The following is a 24,494-nucleotide window of genomic DNA, read 5'->3' on the forward strand; positions in this document are numbered from 1 at the left end:
CTCATCACTCCTTATTGCCCATCCCCTCCCACTTGTGACTGTACGACTGTAACTTTGTCGCTTGTAGCCTTACAATCTATATTGACTGTTTCCTAGTATGATTTGATTGCTTATTGTACCCTGTGACTATCATTAAGTGTCATATCTTATGATTCTCGACTCTTGACGAATGTATCTTTTCTTTTAAGTATACTGGGAGCATTTGCACCAAGATAAATTCCTTGTGTGTCCAACCACACTTGGCCAATAAAAAAGAATTCTAATTCTAATTAAAGTTACAACAGCACTGAAAAAAAGTGAGTTACGATCATCTTTCACACTTATGACCACTGCAGCATCCGGGTCATGTGATTTATATTTGTTATGCTGGACAACTGACTCATGGTAATGATGGTTGCAGTGCCCCTTTGGCGACCCTTCTGACGAGCAAAGTCAGGTTAATTGAACAACTGTGTTACCAATTTACTAAATTTGGGGTTCAATTGCGCTCATAAGTTGAGGACTACTTGTACAAGTAGTCCTCGACTTATAACCATTCACCTAGTGACTGTTCCAAAGTTACACCAGTATTGAAAAATGTAACTTGCACTTATCACCGTCAGAATCTCTGTGAGATCAAAATTTAGGCACTTGACAAATGGCATCATCAATGGAGGAAGCTTGATTCATTTAATGACTGTGATTCACTTAACAACTGCAGTGACTCAGTGAACAGGTTCGCTTCACATACGGCACTTTAACAAGGGCTTACTTAACTATACTCTATGCCAACATTGGCCGAACATGCATATTCTCCCAAGCCATAAACTTCATGGATAACCCATTTTCTTTTACTTATGTCTTTACTGTAGTTTCTAGCATATGTCCTCATTACTATTCTGTATTTTATAGTTCATAGTCTGACATGGCCTAATAGCTAACCAGTAAATTCTTATACATAGCAGCATAAAATCACAGCTGCCAGTTCTCTAGGTCACGGGTCTCCAAACTTGGCAACTTTACAGACTTGTGGACTTCAACTCCCAGACTTCCTTAGCTTTGCTGGCTGAGGAATTCTGGGAGTTGAAGTCCACAAATCTTAAAGTTGCCAAGGTTGGAGACCCCTGCTCTAGGTCAGGCTAGCCTTCACTCCCATGGAATTCTTCTCACAACTTAGAATGTCGTAATATATTGGTATAGTACGTGTGCTGACCCAAAGCATGTGGCCCTTAGTAATTGACAGATTTGTCAATGCCCAGATTTTTTTAAGTGCCACCCATGATTTTTTTGTATGCTACCTAGCTGAACCACCTTGGTCAGTTTATGTCATAAGCAGTATAAGATGATGGATAGCCAGTTTGAGCAGTAGTTAAGTAGTTAAGATAGAAACTGGCAGGCTGTGACTTCTAGTTCCGCCTTAGATAGGCCATCAGCCTTAGGAAGGCAAACCTCTTCTGAAAAACCTGGTCAAGAAAACTGCAGGGACCTAAGGAGGCAGTGTCCTAAAATTGGACACAATTAAATGGAAGAGGGAAAAGGAGGAAGAGGGGGGAGGAGGAGGAGGGGGCAATTTACCTGGGATTTCAAAATGCAGACAAGAGGTAGAACAGAAGAATTTCTCTTTTGAAGGTAGAATTTTGCATTCTATCTTCAAATCAGGAATCCGGCAGCACGTTTTCCGCCTAACCAATTTAATTAAAAGACAGAAGCTTTCTCAAAATGTTTGCCACCACAGATCCACACAGCAAACTTCCCACACAGCCCATCTTAAATAATACTAAGGAGCCACCTTAAATAACAGGGAAGGTTGGGGGAAAAAACTCAACCACAACTCTGCTCCGCCTAGACAAAGTGACAGCTCCTAGAAACCTTATCAGCTGCCTATTTACTACCAATTAGGGATCAGGTGATTTCAAGGCTGCCTGTAGACCCACACAAAGGTATCAAGGTCAGGAGGCAGCCTTGAAGGCTCGCAAGGCCCCAACAAGCCAATGTCCTCCCAAACTCAGTATAAAAATAAAGCAGATTTTCCTCTTTTCCTTTCCTTCCCTTTTAAAAGTTATTGCTCCTCTCCTTTATAGCTGTTGTGCGAATTGGGGAAACAAGAAAAGGAATACGGTGCTGTCTCCTTCCGTTCTCTCCTCCAGATACTGCAGAGAATTCTGAAATGTAATTTGAAGAGAAAGCAGGCAGGGAAGCGGCATTGCAAACTACCACAAGGTCAAGCTTTCCCAACCTTCGGCTCCCCAGATAGGCTGGATAGCAACGTGCTCTCATCCGTCTCAGCCAGCATTTTGATGGGCGGGAGAAGATTGGGAATGTTGGATTGAGTAGCCCAGCCAAATTATTGGAGGAAGTTTGGGGAGTTAAACTGGGTTGAAGCAGTTTTTATACTTTCCGTGTCTTAGAGGCACTTCGCTTCCTCCTGCAATGTGAGACTATCTGTCTTTTCACCCGGATCAAAAGATCCAGTTTTGGTCGCCATGATATAAAAAAGACACTGAAACTCTAAAAAGTGTGCAGAGAAGAGCAACAGAGATGATTAGAGGGCTGGAAGCTGAAACATATAAAAGAACGGCTGCACTAATTGGCTATGTCTAGTTCAGGGGTTTCCAATCTTGGCAAACTTTAGGACTTGTGGACTTCAACTCCCAGAGTTCCTCAGCCAGCAAGGCTGGCTGAGGAACTCTGGGAGTTGAAGTCCACAAGTCTTAAAGTTTGCCAAGGTTGGAGACCCCTGGTCTAGTTTAATGAAAAGAAGGACTAGGAGTGACATGATAGCAGCGTCCCAAAATCTGAGGGGCTTCCATAAAGATGAATAGGGGGTCAACCTATTCACCAAAGCACCTGAAGGAGGACAAGAAGCAACGGGTGGGAACCAATCAAGGTGAGACCAAGCCTAGAACTAAGGAGATATTTCCCGATAGAACAATTAATCAGTGGAACAATTTGCCTCCAGAAGTTGTGGATGCTCCAACACTGGAGGTTTTTAAGAAGAGATTGGACAAATACCTGGGCTGGGTGAAAAAGACTATTATCCAGCCCAAAAAGGAACAAAAAAGGCAGATGAACGGTTGCAGAAACAGGGCGTGGCTAGTCTAGCAAAGAGAAGGACCAGGGGAAACATGATAGCAGTCTTCCAATATTTGAGGGGCTGACACAAAGAGGAGGGGGAGTCAAACTATTTTCCAAGGCACCTGAAAGCCAGACAGGGAATAATGGATGGAAACTTGAACAAGGAGAGATTCAACCCAGAAATAAGGAGAAATTTTCTGACAGTGAGAGCAATCAACCAATGGAACAGAAGCTGCCTTCAGAAGTTGTAGGCGCTTCATCACTGGAAGCTTTCAAGAAGAGACTGGACTGCTATCTGTCAGAAATGGTGTAGGGTCTGCTTGGGTAGGGGGTTGGACTAGATGACTAGGTCCCTTCCAACTCTGTTAATCTGTATCTGTCCTAAGAACCTCTCCACCATCAATCAGCACCCAGATCAGCATAGATTAACTCCAAGGTTAGCATCAGACCAAGAATCAAGTAAACAAGACCCCCATCAAGAAACTGCCGAACAGCCAACAATAAACAGCCCAACTAACACTGACAGGCAAGAGACCAGAATATAAACTGACAGCAAACTACACTCCTCACTAACACTGATGATGTTACCTAGTTTTAGGTAATGAAACATCTGCAAGAAAACAAGCACCCAGGACCTCTCATGTAAACCCTGAGATACAAATATTCTCCTTTATTACTAGGACAAATATCTGTCTGAAATGATACAAGGCTTGCTGCTTGAGCAGGGGGTTGGACTAGAAGACCCCCAGGGTCCCTTCCAACTCAGTTATTCTGACTCCCCAGGATACAAAGGGGCTTCTCCTTGTCTCCTTTCCACCTGGAGAAGCTGGGGACCAAACCTAAGATCTTGAGGGTGACATAAATTAAGCCACCATCATTATTATCCAACCAGAGGACACGTCTATCTTAACTACTAACAAAGTCAGATGGGTTTTTTTCCACATATTGTGATATATATGGCATTGGGAGGGTTAAATTCAGCAGGATGGCAAAAAGAGTATCACAGTGCAAGCTCTGCCCCCTTTTAAATGATGCATGGACATCAGGGGTGGGATTTGACACTCCACTCACCCCTTTGCTGTTTCTGACCACCAATGCTCCCTCCAACACCTGCAGCTGGTGAACAACCTCACTAAGGCTTGAAATGTTGGTTTGCTTCATGCTACAGAATACAGAATAGAGTTGGAAGGCAGCTTAGAGATCTTCTAGTCCAGGGGTCGCCAATCTTTTGGACCTCAGGGACCACCAAGCTCATAATTAAATCCCGTGGACCAGAGACCCTGGGGAAAACCCCAAAAAAGTCTGCAGGAAAATTCCCCACCCCGTTTTCCTACTCATCAATCATTCTTTATTTGGGATCACAGGATACCATCTCCAGCTCCGTTCTTAAGGGGAGAGAGAGAGAGAGAGAGAGAGAGAGACTTTGGGCTTCATGCAAGGAAAGCGGGAGAAGCAGCAGAAGTCTTTCTTTCTCTCCCCCAAACTCCGCCAGAAATGAGTCTTTGTGAGACTTGTTGCGCCGGTGCAGCATCTTGGAGCAGGGTGCCTTGCAACATACACCTGAGGGAGATACACCTGGTGGGACCCAGAAGAAGGGCCTTCTCTGTGGTGGCTCCATCTCTCTAGAACATCATCCCCCCAGAGATTAGAATGGCCCCCTCACTAATACTCTTCCGAAAGGCACTGAAGACCTGGTTTTGCCAGCGGGCCTGGCAAAACCCATCAAATGGCTAGTGTGATCTGCTGTCATCGGGTCGAGGGTGGGAGTTGTTTTTTTCTTTTCTTTTGTTTTGTTTTCCCAAATTTTGTTCTATTGTACTTTACTAATTTATTTGATTCTTTTAGTTAGTTTTTATTGTTTTTATTTTTATTTTTTGTTTTAAATGTGATTTTACATTGTGTAAGCCGCCTCGAGTCGCCATGGACGAATAGGCGGCAATATAAATCAAATAAATAAATAAATAAGATCCCAAAGACTCATTTCTGGCGGAGTCTGGGGGAGAGAAAGAAAGACTTTTGCTGCTTTCCTTGCCTGCAGCCAACAGCAGAAGAAGAAAGAAGTAGAAAGAAGCAGCCCGGTGGCCAGGTGAGGTGTGTGGAGCAAGTTCCCCTCCTCCGCCCTTTCCCTCTCCCCTCACTACCTCGTGTTGTTTGCAACGCAAGAGTCGCAAACCTTGTGTTCCCGTGGGCCATGTGGATGGCGCAGCCTTGTGTTCCCACACAGTTTGGATTAATTGCTTTGGGGGTGTGTGCTTTGGGGATGACATTTCTCTGAGGACCACCAAAATTTTATCGCAGACTTCCAGTGGTCCCTGGCCCACTGGTTGGCAACCACTGTTCTAGTCCAACCCCGTTATGTCTATAAAGAAGGCAGAAAAGTTCTTGATGAAAGCAAACGCAGAAGTCCTAATTTCTATAGGCTCTACGCTGAAATGTGACCGAGTACCCTTTCTTTTATATGGATTTGCAAATTCTAAAGTAAACGCCAGTTTTTATTTAGAAGGCTTTAATGAACTCTGCCAGAGCCCACTGTAACTACATAGCCAAAAAGACATTAAGAGTTGTTAACTTAATCTTACGTAGCTTTTTCTCTGGTAATATTACACTAATAACTAGAGCATACAAAACATTTGCTAGACCAAGACTCGAATACAGCTCATCAGTCTGGAACCCACATTACGTATCTGATATTAACACAGTTGAGAAAGTCCAGAAATATTTCACAAGAAGAGTTCTCCACTCCTCTATTTGTTGCAGAATACCTCATGCCACCAGACTTGAAATTCTAGACCTAGAAAACCTAGAACTATGCCGCCTTCGGTCCGATCTAGGTATAGTATATAAAACCATACATTGCAATGTCCTACCTGCAAATGAATACTTCAGCTTCAGCCATAACAACACAAGAGCACACAATAGATACAAGCTAAAGGTTAACCGCACCAAACTTGATTGCAGGAAATACGACTTCAGCAAGAGAGTGGTCAATGTCTGGAATACTCTACCTGACTCTGTGGTTTCTTCCCCAAACCTCCAAAACTTTAACCTTAGACTTTCTACTATTTACCTCACCTACTTCCTAAGAGGTCTTTAGGGGGCGTGCATAAGCACACCAACGTGCCTACCGTCCCTGTCCTATTGTTTCTTTTATTTTTTATTTTTCTTATATGTATCCATGTATTCATAACTATGTTTTTACTTATACTTATTATCTTGTAAGCAATTGACAAATAAATAAATAAAAATAAACAGAATTTTTGTTGCTAAGCAAGGTGGTTGTTATGTGAGCCCTGTCTGATTTTACAACCTTTTTGCCCCGGTTGTTAAGCAAATCGTTGCAATGAAGTGAGGCCTATGATCGTTAGGCGAATCTGGTTTCCCCCCATTGACTTTGCTTGTCAGAACCTGGGAAGGCCACCAATGGTTGTAAGTCAAGGACTACCTGTAGAACAGGGGTCTCCAACCTTGGCAGCTTTAAGACTTGTGGACTTCAACTCCGAGAATTCTCCAGCCATCTATGCGATGCCAAGGTTGGAGGCCCCTGCTGTAGAAGGTCATCAACTGAATAGGAAGCAAAGGGCCACAATTGTATTTCATACTCAGTACGTAAGAGACACAACCACTAAACATGACAGTTCTTTAGGTAACAGTCATGGCTTAATTGCTGTTGTCTTTCTTGCTGGCTTAGACGACTGAATCCATCTGCTGCTTCTAAACAATGATCAATCAAATGGAGACCTCAAAGGGGGCCGCAAAAACATCTTGTCTGGATATGCTTCTTCTTAGCTTCTTATTCAGCAGCAGACAACCTCTCCACCAAGAGACCCCATTACCAATTGTCATGCCTAATAAGGACAGGAGGATCACTAGACTTAGATTTGATTCATGAATCGTGCAACCAAACTTCTTCCTTTTCACAATGTCAACCACGTTTCTTCTGGGCCTCACATAACATTACCGAGCTGCCCTGGTGTACAGGCAGTCCTTGAATTGCCACCTTTCATTTAATGACTGTTCAAAGTTACAGCAGCTCTGAACAATGTAACTTATGACTGCTTTTCCCACTTATGACCGAACATAAATTTTGGGCTCAGTTGTGGTTGTAAGTTGAGGACTGCCCGTATTCATAGTGCCCTGTCCTCTGAACCCCTAAGTTCCTTTCCATGTCCGTCAAGTGCCAGGGAAATTGGGAGATTGGAGCAGTTCAAATGAGTATAAAGATTTATGGGAAGCTTACGCTATCTACAAGAATTGGAGCTACAGGCAGTCCTCAATTTACCACCACAATTGAGCCCAAAATTTATGTTGCTAAGTGAGACATTTGTTAAGTGAGTTCTACCACTTTTTTTGCCACATTTGTTGAATGATTCTCTGCAGTTGTTAAATTAGTAGCATGCTTGTTAAGTGAATCTGGCTTCCCCATTGACTTTGCTAGTCAGATGATCGCAAAAGGGGAGCACGTGACCCCAGGATACTGCAACCGTCATAATTATGAACCGATGGTCAAGCATCCAAATGATCATGGTGATGCTACAGAAGTCATAAGTATGAAAAATGGTCATAAGTCACTTGATTTCAGTGCCGTGGCAACTTCGAACGGTCACTAAGTGAATTGTTGTAAGTCGAGAACTACCTGTGTTAACAGTCAAGGCAAATGAGCAGGAATTAAGAAGGTATTCAAAGTGGGCTGGAGTTAGATCTCTTGTGGGCGCGCAGTGACTCATGACTAATGACACGTTTGACCCCTCCATCAGTCTCCTACAATATCACAGCTAAGGACTATTGAGAAAACTTCCCCCCTGAATGGTCCCAATCCTAGGTGACAACCAGCTTGGAAGCCTACCTCTCTCACGGACAAAATATGCCAGGTAGAGGTCAAGCTCCTTGACCGAGACACTGATGTGGTGTGGCTGGACACAGAGGACAGGGTTGGTACACTGTGCGGCCTTGACAAGGCGTTCCCCATCGGTGCTCTCCAGGGGGATTCCTTTGAAGAGGATCACCATGACGAGGTCGAGGCGCCAGACTTTGTCAGCCTGGCGGAGACAGTCGATGCGGCGCATTTTGCCCTTCTGATCAGGGTTGGACAGGACGCAGCACGAGGGCTTCTTCCCCGTGATGGAGAGCACAAAGTCCTCCCGGTACTCAGGGCGGATGTCCTTGCGCAGCTTGGCCAGCAAGCGCGAAGCCCACTTCTGTTTCACTTCCGGCTTCTCGTTGAGCAGCTCATCTTTGACAGCCCGCTCCTCATCTTTCGTCATCCGTTTCTCGTGTTTCTTGAAGTACTTGCGCTTCCGGGCCTGGAGGTTGAACCAGGTGTAGGCGAAGGCCCGGACATGAGGGAGGAGGGCCTCAATGAAAGGATGGAATTCATCCTGAAGGTAAGAAATTAAGAAAAAAAAAAGGAAAAAAGAAAAGAAATAGTGGTCAGGCATAAGCTGTGCTTGGGAGCATTGTTCACAGGCATAAGCTGTGCTTGGGAGCATTGTATCTAGCTGACAAAAGGGCGGGTGTTAAGATTGCCAAGTTCATAGAAACCTGCCTGATTTTTATAATCAGACACCTGAGGCCCTACTCTTCATCTTGTCAACTTACAGATAGTCCTCGACTTGTGATTGGTCCCTTAACAACTGTTTAAAGTTCTGACAAACCTACTTATGGGGCAGTGGTAGGATTCGACCGGTTTGGCCTGGTTCAGCCAAACCGGTATTTTTTTTTCCCACTCCCAACGATCAGCTGTGCCAGGATCTCCCTCGCTGTCTTACTGCTTCACTCAGGAGGCTTCCCAGAGACTCAGGAGGCAAAAAATAGAGCACGGAGGAGTGCTGTGCCCCCCCTGCGCTCCGTTTTTTATCTTCCTGGGCCTCAGGGAAGCTTTCTGGGAGCAAAAATGAGCCCCCCAGGAGACAAAAAAAAAACCTGGAGCGTGTGAGGGGATGGTGTGCTGCACCAAAAAAAAAAGCAGCCATGCCCACCCAGTCACATGGCCAGGCCCACCTAGCCACGCCCACAAAACCGGTAGTAAAACTATTTGCATCCCACCTGTTATTGGGTATCTAGGATGTGGATTCTGATGGTCACCCCTCCCTCCATGATCACATGACCGGACATTGGGTGCTCAACCACTTGATCCTGGAGGTAAAGTGGATAAAATGTAATATTGCAGGCTAACTCTGCCCACTGCCAGGAGTTTGATCCTAACTGGTTGACTCAGCCTTCCATCCTTCCGAGGTGGGTAAAATGAGGAGCCAGACTGTTGGGGGCAATAGGCTGACTCTGTAAACTGCTTAGAGAGGGCTGTAAAAGCACTGTGAAGCGCTGTATAAGTCTAAGTGCTAGTGCTATCTCTCCAGAGCACTGAAAGAGATATGCGGCCTCTTTCAGGGTTGAAGCCAGGCCTACCCACCTATTTATAGAAGGCAGTGTCAATGCCCAAGGATGTTTCTCTAGTAGTTTTCACCATCAGGCAGCCTTGAGGTCATTCCTGGGAATACTATCCTCACTTGGTCTTATTAACGCATTTGATTATATTTGATTAAAATCTTTTGAGCATTTTTTTTTAGATGAATGCCTGTGTAATTGAATGACAGTAACCGCAACAGCAGCCACACTAGTCCTTGACTTATGACAATTGGGACCAGAAATTCCATTATCAAGTTGGTTGTTAAGTGAGTCATACTCTTATTTTACCTTTTTTTGGCATGGTTATTAAGTGAATCACTGCAGTTGTTAATTGAACCAAGTGGTCATTAAGCGAATCCAGTACCCCCCGCCATTGACTTTGCTTGTTGGAAATCAACTGCAAAAGTCACAAATAATGATCACATGGCCCTAGGACATTGCAACCATCATAAATACATGCCGGTTGCTCCTAAATTTTGATCATATGACCACGGGTAGGATATGATAGTCCTAAGTATGAGGACCAGTAATAAATCACTTTTTAAACTTTGTACTGTCACTAAATGAATGGTTATAAGTCTAGCGTACAGGTATACTGTACAATAGTAAGTATTTTTCAATATTTTTCTTATCATAAAAGCCACCCGATGTTCCATACTATCTTTCTTTCATTCACGGAATTCAGTACATTAAAACTCTGTGTTTCATACAAGCACAGAGGACAAATTGCTGTATTTTCTTTTAAGGAAAATCTGCCTCAGGAGGCTCCACAGTTGAACAGATACTGCCTGTCAGCCATTTCTCCAGCTTGAGCAGAGATACTGTCTGTCACCCATGATGCCCTGAGGAGTCGATGGGTCATGGAATCCGTTTGCAGGAACAAAGATAGCAGTGCTTGGACACCAGGTTATCTATGTCCTAAGAGGAAACACAATGCACCAGATTCAGGGCTACCTGCAAAAATTCAACCTAACTATATAAGTAGGTCTAGACAGGGGTGTCCCACCTTGGCAGCTTTCAGACCTGTGGGCTTCAACTCTCAGAATTCCCAGCTGACTGGAGAATTCTGGGAGTTGAGGTCCTCAGGTCCTAAAATTGCCAAGGTGGGACACCCTGGTCTAGAACAGGGGTCTCCAACCTTGGCAATTTTAAGACTTGTGGACTTCAACTCCCATAATTTCTCAACCAGCTTGCTGGGGAATTCTGGGAGCTGAAGTCCACAAGTCTTAAAAGTTGCCAAGGTTGGAGATCCTTGGTCTAAAAGAAAGGGAATGCCCCTGTAAGCATCTGCTCCGATCTCCACAAGATTGAAACCCAGGAAGAGGTGGATTCTCCAGCTTTTGGCTTCAGCCAAGCTTCTTGGCAGTTGTCCCACGTGCTTTGCTTCAACTGAAGAAACAGAGATTTCCCCAGTGAGCCTTCCAACCCCAGCGAGAGAGGACAGTTAAAGAGTTTCCTTTCAGGAAAAGGGAAAGGAAACGAAATGGGCTGCAACAAATTGAGCTGGAAGGTCTGAGTAAGAAGCAGCTGAAAAGACAAACAACAGATACTCTCTTATCCAGAAAACTGATTTCAGGCAAAAGCGATGAGAGGAAAGGGAACCACCTCATGCTGGGCACAGGGACACACGCACATGCACACACACACACAAACACACACAGGCAGCCTCATGGGATCAGCATGAAATTCCACATTGGAGAAGGCTGCTAGATTGATGCCCTGTGCTTTCTGCTCTCCACCCCTTTAGGTTATCATATTGATGTACTTATTTTCATTGTGTTCCTTTGACATTATTTATTTATAAAAGTTATTTGCACCCCATTTCTATCACAGAAAGGTCCTTGCTGGATGGAGTGAAGAATTCATGGGAGATTGGATAGACAAGTTATACAGGTTACAAAGACAACTCAATTTCAAAGATGTTACACACATAAAAAAAAATCAAACCTTTGATCTACATAGCCCAGGGCTGTTTACAGGTAGTCCTTGACTAGCAATAGCAATAGCCCTTAAACTTATATACCGCTTCATGGTGCTTTCCAGCCCTCTCTAAGCGGTTTACAGAGTCAGCCTCTTGCCCCCAACAATCTGGGTCCTCATTTTACCCACCTCGGAAGGATAGAAGGCTGAGTCAACCTTGAGCCTGGTGAGATTTGAACTGCCAAATTGCAGGCAGATGGCAGTCAGCAGAAGTAGCCTGCAGTACTGCACTATGCAATCAAGGCTCTTAACATCCATTTATTTAGTAACTGTTCAAAGTTGCAGTGGCACTAACAAAAGCGACCTATGACCTTTTCCCATACTTATGACTGTTGCCGCATCCCCGTGGTCACGTGATCAAAATTCAACCAGCATGTATTTATGACAGTTGCAGTGTTCCAGGGTGATCACCTTTTGTGACTTTCTGACAAGCAAAATCAATGGGGAAGTCAGAATCATTTAACAACCGTGTTACTAACTTAACAACTGCAGGGATTCATTTAACAATGGGGAGAGGAGAAGTTGTAACAACTGTCTTGCTTAGCAATAGAAATTTCGGGTGCAATTGTGGTTTTAAGTCAGAGATCTCCAAACCTGGCAACTTTAAGACTTGTGGACTTCCAACTCCCAGAATTCTTCAGCCAGCATGGCTGAGGAATTCTGGGAGTTGAAGTCCACAAGTCTTAAAGTTGCTAAGTTTGGGGACCCCTATTTTAAGTTGAGGCATCCCTGCACCTGGGTTGACCTCCCTGCACCTGGTTTCAATCTGGAGCCCTTTCCCAGCTGAACCAAGAGCTATCAACAATTAAATCTGGGACCAGTGTGTAAGGCAAAGCAAGGCCCCCGCAAAACTCTGTTGCCCTGTCTTCAGAATTTTACCTGGCTCAGATACAACCATGTCATACACTTAAAAGTGTATTCACAAGATTAAAAGGGCAGGCTATGGAGCTCTCTTGTGTTCCTGCACCACACCCTGCCCTGCCCTCCCTATAGCGAAGGATAGACTTCTACAGCAGGAACCTTATTGCCCTATGTTGCTCCCAGTATGATTTTCAACTAGGTCATTCTGTTTAAATTATGGTGAGAGATCATGTGATTACAGTGGGTTTAGTCTGAAAGATATTAATTTCCAACGCATACAAGATGGTATGATAATGGTAGGAAATTGTGCCATATTACACTAATAACTAGAGCATACAAAACATTTGCTAGACCAATACTCAAATACAGCTCATCAGTCTGGAACCCACATTATGTATCTGATATTAACACAGTTGAGAAAGTCCAAAAATATTTCACAAGAAGAGTTCTCCACTCCTCTACTCGTTGCAGAATACCTCATGCCACCAGACTCAAAATTCTAGATCTAGAAAACCTACAACTACGCTGCCTTCGGTCTGATCTAAGTATAGTATATAAAATCATACATTGCAATGTCCTACCTGTCAATGAATACTTCAGCTTCAACCATAACAACACAAGAGCAAACAATAGATACAAACTCAAGGTTAACCGCACCAAACTCGATTGCAGAAAGTAAGACTTCAGCAACAGAGAGGTCAATGTCTGGAATACTCTACCTGACTCCGTGGTTTCTTCCCCAAACCCCCAAAACTTTAACCTTAGACTTTCTACTATTGACCTCACCCCTTTCCTAAGAGGTCTGTAGGGGGTGTGCATAAGCGCACCAATGTGCCTACCGTCCCTATCCTATTGTTTCTTTTAATTTTTTTTATTTTTCTTATATGTATCCATGTATTCATAACTATGTTTTTACTTATACCTATTATCTTGTAAGCAATTGACATAAATAAATAAATAAATAAATAAATAAATAAATAAATAAATAAATAAATAGATAAAACATTACTACAGTCTCATTGTAATTATCTGTGATTATCTGATTGGTTAGCCCAAACAGTGCATTATTTTTTGCAGTAATTTTTGAATCAAAGTACCTAAAATCAGCTAATTTAAAAAATGTGTAACACAAAAAAATCCGGGATCCATGACTCTTGTGGAATTGATGTTCAGACCAGTTTTATTGACAAAGTTGTGGCCATTGAGGAATCCCTGCGATCACGTGATTGCGATTTCCGATGCTTCCTGCAAGTTTCCCACAAGAAAAATCAGTAGGATAGACAGCAGGAAGTCGGAATATTACTGACTAATATTTGCTTGCCACTACAACTATTTTTCTATTGATGATATACATTCTTCTTGGATGATCACAGGATTCTCCTACATTGGGATGATAAAAAAATTATACGGCCAGCTAAAAATTAATGTTCATTCTGATCATATAATACTTTCCTCTCAAAGGCATTATATACTACTAAAAACTCTTGTATCTGTAACCCTTAACTGGACAAAACTTTTATTTATTTATTTATTCATTCATTCATTTTATTTGTCAAGCATGTAGATAACAGATATAATTAGAACATGATTATGATTACATAAAATGGGTACGAATAAAAGGGGACATTAGGACAGGGACGGTAGGCACATTGATGCGCTTATGAACGCCCCTTACAGACCTCTTAGGAATGGGGTGAGGTCAACAGTTGACAGTCTAAGGTGAAAGTTTTTGGGGTTTGGGGAAGAAACCACGGAGTCAGGTAGTGCATTCCAGGCATTGACCTCTCTGTTGCTGAAGTCTTACTTTCTGCAATCGAGTTTGGAGTGGTTTACATTGAGTTTGTATCTATTGTGTGCTCATGCATAGTTGTGGTTGAAGCTGAAGTAGTCATTGACAGGTATTCTCTGAATTGTGAGGCAAACATTTTTGAACCAAGGTACCTCAAAGGGTTGCTAACTTACAGAATGCAACCAAAATCTGTGACCCATTAACCCGGTGGAATTGAAATTTGACAAATTTGTGGGTGCTTTAGTGTCACTGTGTGGTTTGGCCACTGGTTAATCATCCGGAGGCCTGGTACACTACCCTTTCTTCGGTTGCTGCAGATCAGGTAGGCCGGTCCCACCCTTGTCTTCCAGAAGCTATGTAGACAATTCCTACCATTAAGCTACTATGATATCTCCCTTGGGTTGTTTAGAATGATTCTAAAGCCAAGGGATTCAGAGCCTAAGCAGGGTTTTTTTTTTTTTTTGAGGTTTCTCTGTGTGGACAGATAAATCAAAAAGCAATGGCAATGGATCAAGATGACATTCCTGATGTTGTTACTTAAAATCTGGTTCTCCTTTTGAACTCTTGAAGATATTCCACCAACAGCCAGCATTACTACTCTACCCCAGTGCCAAAATGATTTGGCCTCTGCAAAAAGTTACTTGGCATGGCTGGCTTCCTCATGCAGCTGGAGATAGCAATCAAAGGTCAACATGACCCTGCTTTCCGCACTGAAAAATCTACTGCTGATTTAAGTTGTGCAACAACACACAAACTGGCAGTGATAGAGCGAGCACGAATAAAAGAATCCATCCAGAGGTACAAATGTAAGAAAACCTCCCTTCGTTGTTTCAGGGGAGAAGAAATGTGTTATTAAAATAATTTCACTCTCTGGATCAGTGTTTTCCAAACTTGGCAACTTTAAGATGTGGGGACTTCAATTCCCAGAATCCCCTAGCCACCTTGAGCATTCTGGGAGTTGAAGTCCACACACGTGATATAAGTTGTCCAGTTTGAAAACACAGTTTTAAATAGAAATGCCAAGCCATGGACTGAATGAGATCCCGAAGGATCCTGAGATTGCCCCATTGAATTTGGGCTGCAAAGTGGCCAAGTCAGAACACCATGTTTTGCTTTTCATAAATTAAAGGTGGGGAAGGAAATATCTAGGAGACTTCCCACTTCCATTGCAAACCTTAATATCCTAAAAAAGAAAGTCGCTGAAAATTGGAGACCAAAATCCTGCCGCTTGAAAGTTTCCTTCTGCCTTCCAAAATTTGGGAAGCTGAGTTACAACCACCAGCCCCTCAGCTGTTTTTCATTGCTGACTTATTTCAACTTTAAAATATTAATGTAACCACACTAACCAAAATTGAATTTTGCAAAAGGGCTGGATTATATAAATGAAATGAAACATGAATTTTTCATTTCCAGTAATCTCCGGTTATTCAAAACGGCAGGAAAGAGCTGATAGACTCATCTCACAATTCCTGTAAGAGACGACATAATTCTGAGTCCCCAGATGTAGAGTATGTTGTGCCCAAATGTAGGCAATGGTTGTTGAGCAATTTAAAATAGTCTCTTTTAAGAAGGGAAACCCGAAAGAAGAAAGCATACAGTCCAGTGTTTCTCAAACGTGGCCACTTTTAAGATGTATGGACTTCAATTCCAGAATTGAATTCTGGGAGCTGAAGTCCACACATCATAAAGTTGCCAAGTTTGGGAAATATTGATTAACCAAGAGCATTCATATTTTTTCGTAGCTTCTCCGTACTATCTGGGATTTTAACAGTGGAATAATAAATGTTTTCAATCCCTTTTGGTTTGTATATGAGGCTAATTTGGAGGAATTTGTTATTCCCCACAAATAAAAAGTAGGGGAAGTTTTAAGTGCTCCACTAAGTCTAATGTATCTCTATTTACGTGGCAATCATGTAGGCTTATGTGTACCCACACTCACACAAACACACACATTAATATGAGGAAAAAAACAACGCTAGTCTGTATTCCCTGTTATTGTCCATACTGATGATGCATTTTTCTTCATTCTCTTCTCTTCCTATCTTTCTCTTAGCATTATATGAAACGTGCACTCGATGTGAAACATATGAGCTATGATGCAGCTTCTATTTCCATTGGTCATTCACTTTTCTGTCTTTTTCTTGTTTATATCCAGCCCAGAAACAACTTTACCAACATATTTACAATACAGGCAGTCCTCAACTTACAACAGTTCCTTTAGTGACCATTCAAAGTTACAACAGCACTGAAATTATGACCAGTCCTCCCACTTAACAATCATCACAGCGTCTCCATGGTTACATGATCAAAGTTCAGGCACTTATATTTAGGACAGTTGTAATGTCCTGGGGTTATGTGATTGTTATTTGTAACCTTCCAAACAGACTTCCAACAGGCAAAGTCAATGGGGGAAGCTGGATTTGCTTAACAACTGCATGATTCATTTAACAACTGCAGTGATTTGCTTAACAACCGTGGCAAGAGAATCAGGCATGATTCACTTAACAACTGCCTTGCTTTGCAACAGAAATTCTGGCCCCAACTGTGGTCATAAGTCAACGACCACCTATATAGTAAATGCATAATCAAAAAACACAGCAAGAACTCTTGACATATTCTTCTAAGGAGATGCATTAAAGTTCTTTTCGTATGCCGATTGCCAAATGAGGTCCTTTATCATCTGCACCTCTATAACTGTCGGGTTTGGTTCTGCAACCCAACAGGACAGACACAGACTTCAGAGAGTAATTAGGACTGCAGCAAAAACAATTACTACCAACCTGCCTTCAATTGCACGAGTCAAAAAGAGGGCTGTGAAAATATTTACAGACCCCTCACATCCCGGACATAAACTGTTTCAACTCCTACCCTCAAAACAACGCTATAGAGTAGTGCACACCAGAACAACTTGACACAAGGACAGTTTTTTCCCGAATGCCATCCCTCTGCTAAACAAATAATTCCCTCAACACTGTTGAACTATTTACAAAGTCTGCACTACTATTACTGTTAATCTTCTCATCACTCCTTATCACCCATCCCCTCCCACTTGTAACTCTATGACTGTAACTTTGTCCTTACGATTTATATTGACTGTTTCCTAGTATGATTTGATTGCTTATTGTACCCTATGACTATCATTTAGTGTTGTACCTGATGATTCTTCACTCATGTATCTTTTCTTTTATGTATACTGAGAGTATTTGCACCAAGACAAATTCCATGTGTGTCCAACCACACTCGGCCAATAAAGAATTATATTCTATTCTATTCGTGCAGATAAGCAACCTATAGACAAAATGAAGGATTTCACAGCACCCCAAAGCCCAACATGTATTATGGTATCATCTTTCACAAATTACTCCCAATGCATTAACCAAGATGACACAATACATTTTGTTATTTTTGCTCAGTTACCTCTCTGAAAATGCTACCAAAAATAATCTTGATGCATTCGGACCAATGATTGCATCAATGTGTTTTTCTGCTGAATGTTTTATCAATGCCCATTATTTATTTACTTTCCATAGCTATATACAGCTGCCTGAAAGCAATTTCTGAGCAGTTCACAATGCCAAAATAAAAGGGCACAATTAAAAACATGGTTTTCAAGATATTACACACTGTGAATGTAGAACAAGGGCCTGTGAAAAGTAACTGATAGAAGCCGGGAAAAGGAAAAGATTTGATTGTATTCACATGTACTAAGCCAGTGGTTTGGCTGATTATGGCTTAATGTATAGTATGCGCTGAGAACTTGAATTCTCTGCTTTCCAGAGAACCAAAAGATAGAAATAACTCCCAAACAGGTAGCATCTATCCATCTTTGGCTATCTCAAAAAGCTAAGCAGGGTCAGAGCGATTACGACCTGGATGGGAGATTATATCCGTGCTGTTGACTAGGCTGGAAAGTTTTTTTTTTAAATGATCAAAGTGTTAATTGCTACTTCTGCATTATCATCAACAAAGCTGCATGGAAGTATCCATAAAATCACCAATGTGTCATCCAAACAGGCTTTGGCCCTTTCACTTTGAGCTATCGTAATTAGCTTCTTTTTTTTTCCAAGGATATTTTTGTCGCAGATTTATTGGGGACAAAAAATTAAAAAAACCAAATCCCACAGTTAGGAAACATTTGGTAGTTAATCATGGAGCAACGCAGAGCCCCCACGGCACCAATTTGGATAGCTCCATATGAGCTAGAACTAGATCCATTTCGCAAATAGGAGAACAAACAGAAATCACTTCCCTCTTCTGTCACCATTTAGTCTGTTTCTCTTCTTGAGGTTACATTGGATAATCAAACCATCCTGTCTAATCAGCACAAATATCCAGTTTGGGCATGTCTGTTGCTGCTAAAATAGATTTAATTTTACTCGGTAACATAGGCTTTCTTTGAATTTAAAATAATGATCGTATTTCAGATATGTTGCCAAGAAGGAATCTCATAAAAACACTGTATGGATTCCGAATGGTTAAGCTGGGGAGAGAGAGGCTCGGTTCCAAAATGCACATGAGCTATATATGCTTCTCAAAAGCATACGCCTTTTAATAAAAATTTGTTAGCTCAAAAAGGTGCTACATAACTCCTGGTTTTTTTCAGCAGCAGCTCCCAAAAATATTCTAACATGCCTCCCTCACAACGGAGAGCATCCAATTAATTTTGAAAACTGTTGTCCCAGTGGCAGGATTAAAAATTTTTTACTACCAGTTCTGTGGGTGTGGTTTGGTGGGTGTGGTTTGGTTTGGTGGGTGTGGTTTGGTGGGCGTGGCAGGGGAAGGATACTGTAAAATCCCCATTCCCTCCCCACCCCTCTAACCTGCTTTCCAGCTCCGTTCTCCTGTGCAGGGTAATGAAAGAAAACCCAGCCGATCAGCTGGGACTTGGGAAGCAGAGAATAGATGGGAGCGGGGCCAGTCAGAGGTGATATTGGCCGGTTCTCCAAACTACTCAAAATGTCCGCTACCGGTTCTCCAGAACTGGTCAGAACCTGCTGAATACCACCTCTGCTAATCCCACCTTTTTCGTTTCTTTGCAATCTTTCCTACCCTTCATGCAGGCTATTAAATTCTCTGGTCAGTGCTGGAAAGGGACAGGGTCTGCTATTAGAGACCACTGTGCCACCACAGTATAGAGAAATGTTTAGAATGTACAGGTAGTCTTCGACTTACAACAGTTCATTTAGTGACCAAAGTTACAACGGCACTGAAAAAGGTGACTTCTGACCGTTTTCCACAGTTACGACTGTTGCCGCATCCCCATGATTGTGTGATCAAAATTCAGGTGCTTGGCAGCTGGTTCATACCTATTACTGTTGCGGTGTCCTGAGGTCATGTGATCACATTTTACAACGCAAAGTCAAAGGGGAAGCCAGATTCACTTAACAACCGGGTTACTAACTTACCAATTGCAATGATTGATTAGGGAAGACAAGAAAAATCATAAAATGGAGCAAAACTCACTTAACAAGTGTCACTTAACCACAGAAATTTTGGGCTCAGTTGTGCTGTTTGGCAGTTCACCGGCTCAAGGCTGATTCAGCCTTCCATCCATTAAAATGAGGACCCAGATTGTTATACTGATATAGCAATATAATAGTATATTATATTAAACAGTATATTATACTGTTTAATATACTGTTATATATTATATACCAGTGGTGGCTAACCTTTTTGGGCTCCTGTGCCAAAAATTGTACATGCACTTGCACGCTCACACTCGCGTGCCAGCAGCCAGAAGGCAATGCGCGCACCACCCATGTCCCCTACACATGCGCACGCAATCCCACCCCCACCAACCCCCAACCCCCTTACCTGCACTGCGCCTCACAGCTGATTTTTGGCTGGTTTGAGGCCTTTTTTGGCCTCCCAAAGGCTTGAGGAAGGCTTCTGCAGGCTTCTACAAGCTTTGTAGACCGAAATCTAGCCCCATTTAATCACTTCCTGTTTTTCCGAAAATACCGGAAGTGACGGAACGGGGCTAGATTTCGGCCTACAAAGCTTGCAGAAGCCTGCAGAAGCCTTCCTCAAGCCTTTGGGAGGCCGAAAAAGGCCTCAAACCAGCCAAAAATCAGCTGTGAGGCACGCACATGTGCAGTGAGGTAAGTTTGCCTGAGCTTGCATGCCAGCACAAATGGCTCTGTGTGCCACCTGTGGCACGTGTGCCATAGGTTCGCCATCACGGTTATATACTGATTTTGTAAACCGCTTAGAGAGGGCTGTAAAGCACCGTAAAGCTAGATATACATCTAAGAGCAACTGCTATTGTTATTTGAGTAGGGGGTTGGACTAGATGACATCCAGGGTCCCTTCCAACCCCACATTATTCTATGTTCTAAAAGAAGAACCCACCCATCCCCCCCGTACAAAAAGCTGCAATTTCCACAGCAAAGTCAGAAGAGGACACCATTCCACAAGGACCATGTAAGGTAAGAAGAGGTCAAGCCAGGTGAGGTCTCTGTGGGAGTAATTCATTAGCCCCAGTGTACATCTGTGTTTGGTCTCGGATAATCCCTGATTGGATTTCAACCATCCATGACTGTACACACCCACCCTAGTTTTGTGATTAGCCCCCTCCCTTCCCCTCTTTAAAGCTTTCCCCAGTTTCAGCACGATGAATGTCCTTGCTTTCTGTGATCCTGGCCAACTGTAAATTGATAATATACCACTGCAAAAAGAAAAAATAAAGAAAAAAATAGAAGAAAATAAAAAATGTACCAAAGTCCAGACTTCAGATAATCTAGAAACAGGAGCAAAATCTAGGCTGCCAAAAGAATCCCAGCTGGCCTTCGTCAAAAAAAATCCTAGTTTGTAACAGGGCAGGATCCAAAGTGAAGCAATAATATATTTTCGTTAAGCAACATTGCTTAATATTCATCTGGATCTTTCATGCACTTACTTACTAGCTTACTAGCTGCTTCACCACATTTAAGAATAAATTACGCTTGTTTTCTTCATATTACCAAGACGGAGCTGCAGGAGGGAAGCGTGTTTAAAACTGTTTTCTAAGTCCATGGTAGAAGTGAAGTGTGTAACTGCCATCTTTCTGATCCATCATTAACAACAAAGCTATGCCAGCTCTTCCAGGATAAACAGCTGTATACATAGGGAATGACTGGTGATATTTCACATTAGAAATGCAGTCCTGCATAAGGCCGTGTTTCCCAACCTTGGCAATCTTAAGACGAGTGGACTTCAACTCCCAGAATCCCCCAGAGTTGAAGTCCAACCTTCTTAACATTGCCAAGGGTGAGAAACCTTGGCATAAGGACAATATTTGGGAGCAGATATTATTAGTTAATATTAGTAAATAGAATAACAGAGTTGGAAGGGACCTTGGAGGTCATCTAGTCCAACCCCCTGCTCGAGCAGGAGAGTCTAATCCTGGTTGTATATGCCAGTGATAGCTAACTTTTTCATTGTCACGTGCTGAAAGTGTGTGCAGGTGCCTGCACCCATAATGCAACGCACGCACGACACCTCCCTGCCCCCTTGCACGTGCATGTAACACCCCCACGCGCACTGCATGCCTCCGTGCATGCGCGCGCATCTCATGCATGCGCTTCACTTCCTCGCGCATGCGTGGCAGATACCTGACAATTAGCTGGCTCTCGGGAGGCGCGCACACATGCGCAATGCAACTCTTCCGGGTGACGGCTGGCGTGCCAGGAGAAATGGCTCTGCGTGCCACTTCCGGCACACATGCCATAGGTTCGCCATCATGGATATATGCAGTAGATATGGTTTACTAACTTTCAGCAAAATAAAAATAAAGCACATCCAAGTTTGTAGCCCTCTTCCCTGGTCTGCACCCAGTTCACACATACAAAGATATATTGACTGTGTGAATGCTAGAAATTGTAACTCGACAGCAGCTGGCTCAAAAAAGCTGATTTAAAAACTTTTGAGGAAGGAAACCTGGGAGACGGAAAGACCATTAAAAGTCCAGAGTCTAAAACCATCCGAGCGTACTTGTGATTGACATCTTTTGTTTCCTTCCTTGTCTTTTCTTACAATTTGCAAAGAGAGACTAAACGATCGTCCTTTGCTGAATTATACAGAAAAGGCAAAAGTTTGGCAGTACAGATTTAAAACATACAGGTAGTCCTCGACTTACAACAGTTCGTTTAGTGACCGGTAGTGGAAAAAGTGACTTAAGACCATTTTTCACACGACCATTGCAGCATCCCCCACGGTTGAATCCCACCCCTGTATATGATTAATGAGAATCTGTTGAAATGGATGAACATTTGGAATGTATGAATATAGCCAAGACATGTTTTTGTACTCTCAGAAAACGATGGTGAATTGTACCAATTTATTTTCTTTTTATAGATATATTTGTATTTTAATATTTTAATTTCAATAAAAGCTTTTAAAAATTAAAAAGAAATATGTAAGAATACACAATGTAAGCAATATCACTATCGGACTGTATGTGATTATAGTTTAAAACGTAAATGTAATAGAGTGTTATGGTACAACTATGAAAAAAATAGTTATTATAATGATGACATACAATACTATGTATTTAAAAGAGACTACACTGTATGACTATGAGAATAATGGTTATAACCAGGGTGCATACTATGATGTATATTTAAAAAGGACTAGATGTGGTCAGTACACTGCCATTATAAAACTGGAAATGTGGCATATAATAACAAAAAATGTACAATAAAAATATTTTAAAAAAGAAAATGTCTAAGAACTGGCTCATACAGAGCTTTGATATGTCTGGCAGGCAGGTTTCAATACACAGATAGGAAATAGATACTGACTCAATTACAGTTGATTTAACACCCCTTGAAAGCAGTTCAACTCCCGCTCAATTCAAAACCAATGCTGTGTTTTAATATTTCTCAACCTTGACATCTTGAAGAAGAAGAAGTAAACTGGCTGGGGAATTCTGGGAGTTGAAGTGGCCACCTCTTCAGGGTGTCAAGGTTGAAAAACATAGCTCTATTCAGCTAACATCTATAAACTCCTAGGGTTAATAGCCATGTCTTCTGCACAACAAAAGTGACCAAGTTTCAAAACCATCACCCAAAGGTAGATAGAAAAGTGGACTTAGAATCCAGACATTCTGTAGGTAGTCCTTGACTTACGACCACAAATGAGCCCCAAATTTCCACTACTAAGCGAGACTTTTATTAAAAGGGGATCACATGACCCCCAGACATTACAATATGAACCGGTTGCCAATCATCCAAACTTGATCACATGACTTTGGAGACGCTGCAACAGTTGTAAGTGGGGAAAAGAGTCATGTCACTTTTTTTCAGTGCCATTGTAACTTCGAAGGGTCACTAAATGAATTGTTGTAAGTCAAAGATTACCTGTACTTAGAAATGGATACTCTGAAGGTTGGCTCTGGAAGCAGAGTTTCCATAATTTAAAAAAGAGTGCAAGATAAAGGCTGAAAGTCCAACATTGTTTTCCAAAAATAAGAGAGGCGAGTCCAATCGATGTTGGTAAAAAAGATAATTCACAGCAGCTGGTTGGTGGTGTTTGATCAAAGAAAACAGAAAGCTGAGTAAGGCAGGAGCCACGAAAATGTGAAGTAGCTTCAAATATGTATGTGGGATAAAAAGCACACACCCTATTTTAGGATTTTTTAACAGCTGGGCCATCAGTCCCAACCACACCCCTGCAGTAAAGATTAGACTTATTTTCTTTTTCTTTTTTGGGGGGGTGGGGGGTTAAATTTTATTTGAGTTTTCACAAAGAGAAAAAAAATACAAATAAAACATCTTTTTTGAAAGTAGTGTTAGGAATATAAGTCACCTAACAGGTATTTGGGTTAGAAATATATAAACCAGGATAAACATTTTAGTACTATGTCTTTAAGAGATTGCAAAAACTGCAATTGGGTGTGGTTTTTGAAACGGCCATAAAATGGGGGCAGAAACCTGGATTGTCTTAGTCTTAGTCTGAGAAGAGAGTGTGTCTGAGTGAGTATCTCTGTTTCCTTCTGTTGGAAAATATTGCCGTTCCTCCTTTTTTCCTAATTGACTGATATTACTGGATTTAATATGTCTGTTACTGAACTGTTTTTTGACACTGAACTTTGATATTTGGATTATCCCTGGATTGAAAACTGACTGATTTAACTTGTGAATGACTTTGGATTGCTTATTTTGGACTTTGCTTAAACCTTTCTGGAAGTAAAAACCTACATTTACTGTACAGTGTATCTGTGTGCTCTGTGTGTATTATTCCAACACTACTCTCTATACGACTCCCTGTATGCGCTCATTCTCCTAACGGGGAATTACCTCAACAAGTAGTATAATCCCAGGTTACATTTCTTCGTACAGACACAAATTCAGGTTCATGCTCATTTTTATATTCTATTCCATATCTTATTACTATTTTACATTTTCTGCATAGCTTCTCCCCTCTTTTA

At 42.0% G+C, this 24,494-nt stretch overlaps 1 protein-coding gene and 1 long non-coding RNA gene across 14 annotated transcripts in view; both read right to left on the reverse strand.

The window, feature by feature from the left end:
* The window catches only part of LOC148128400 (uncharacterized), a 271,264-nt gene that overhangs the window by 178,938 nt on the left and 67,832 nt on the right, over nucleotides 1-24,494 (reverse strand). The gene's annotated exons all lie outside the window — the stretch shown is intronic.
* NFIC (nuclear factor I C) overlaps nucleotides 1-24,494 on the reverse strand; it is a 184,663-nt gene that overhangs the window by 94,154 nt on the left and 66,015 nt on the right. For all 13 annotated transcript variants that reach the window (XM_087922794.1, XM_026698948.2, XM_087922793.1 and 10 more), the window contains exon 2: nucleotides 7,898-8,429. In XM_087922794.1, the coding sequence (XP_087778920.1) occupies nucleotides 7,898-8,429 (532 nt within the window). The remainder of the gene's footprint in view (nucleotides 1-7,897; nucleotides 8,430-24,494) is intronic.

This window comes from Pseudonaja textilis, chromosome 1 (assembly GCF_049901715.1).
Source record: "Pseudonaja textilis isolate UNSWEBS1 chromosome 1, rPseTex1.2, whole genome shotgun sequence".
Lineage (NCBI taxonomy): Eukaryota > Metazoa > Chordata > Lepidosauria > Squamata > Elapidae > Pseudonaja > Pseudonaja textilis.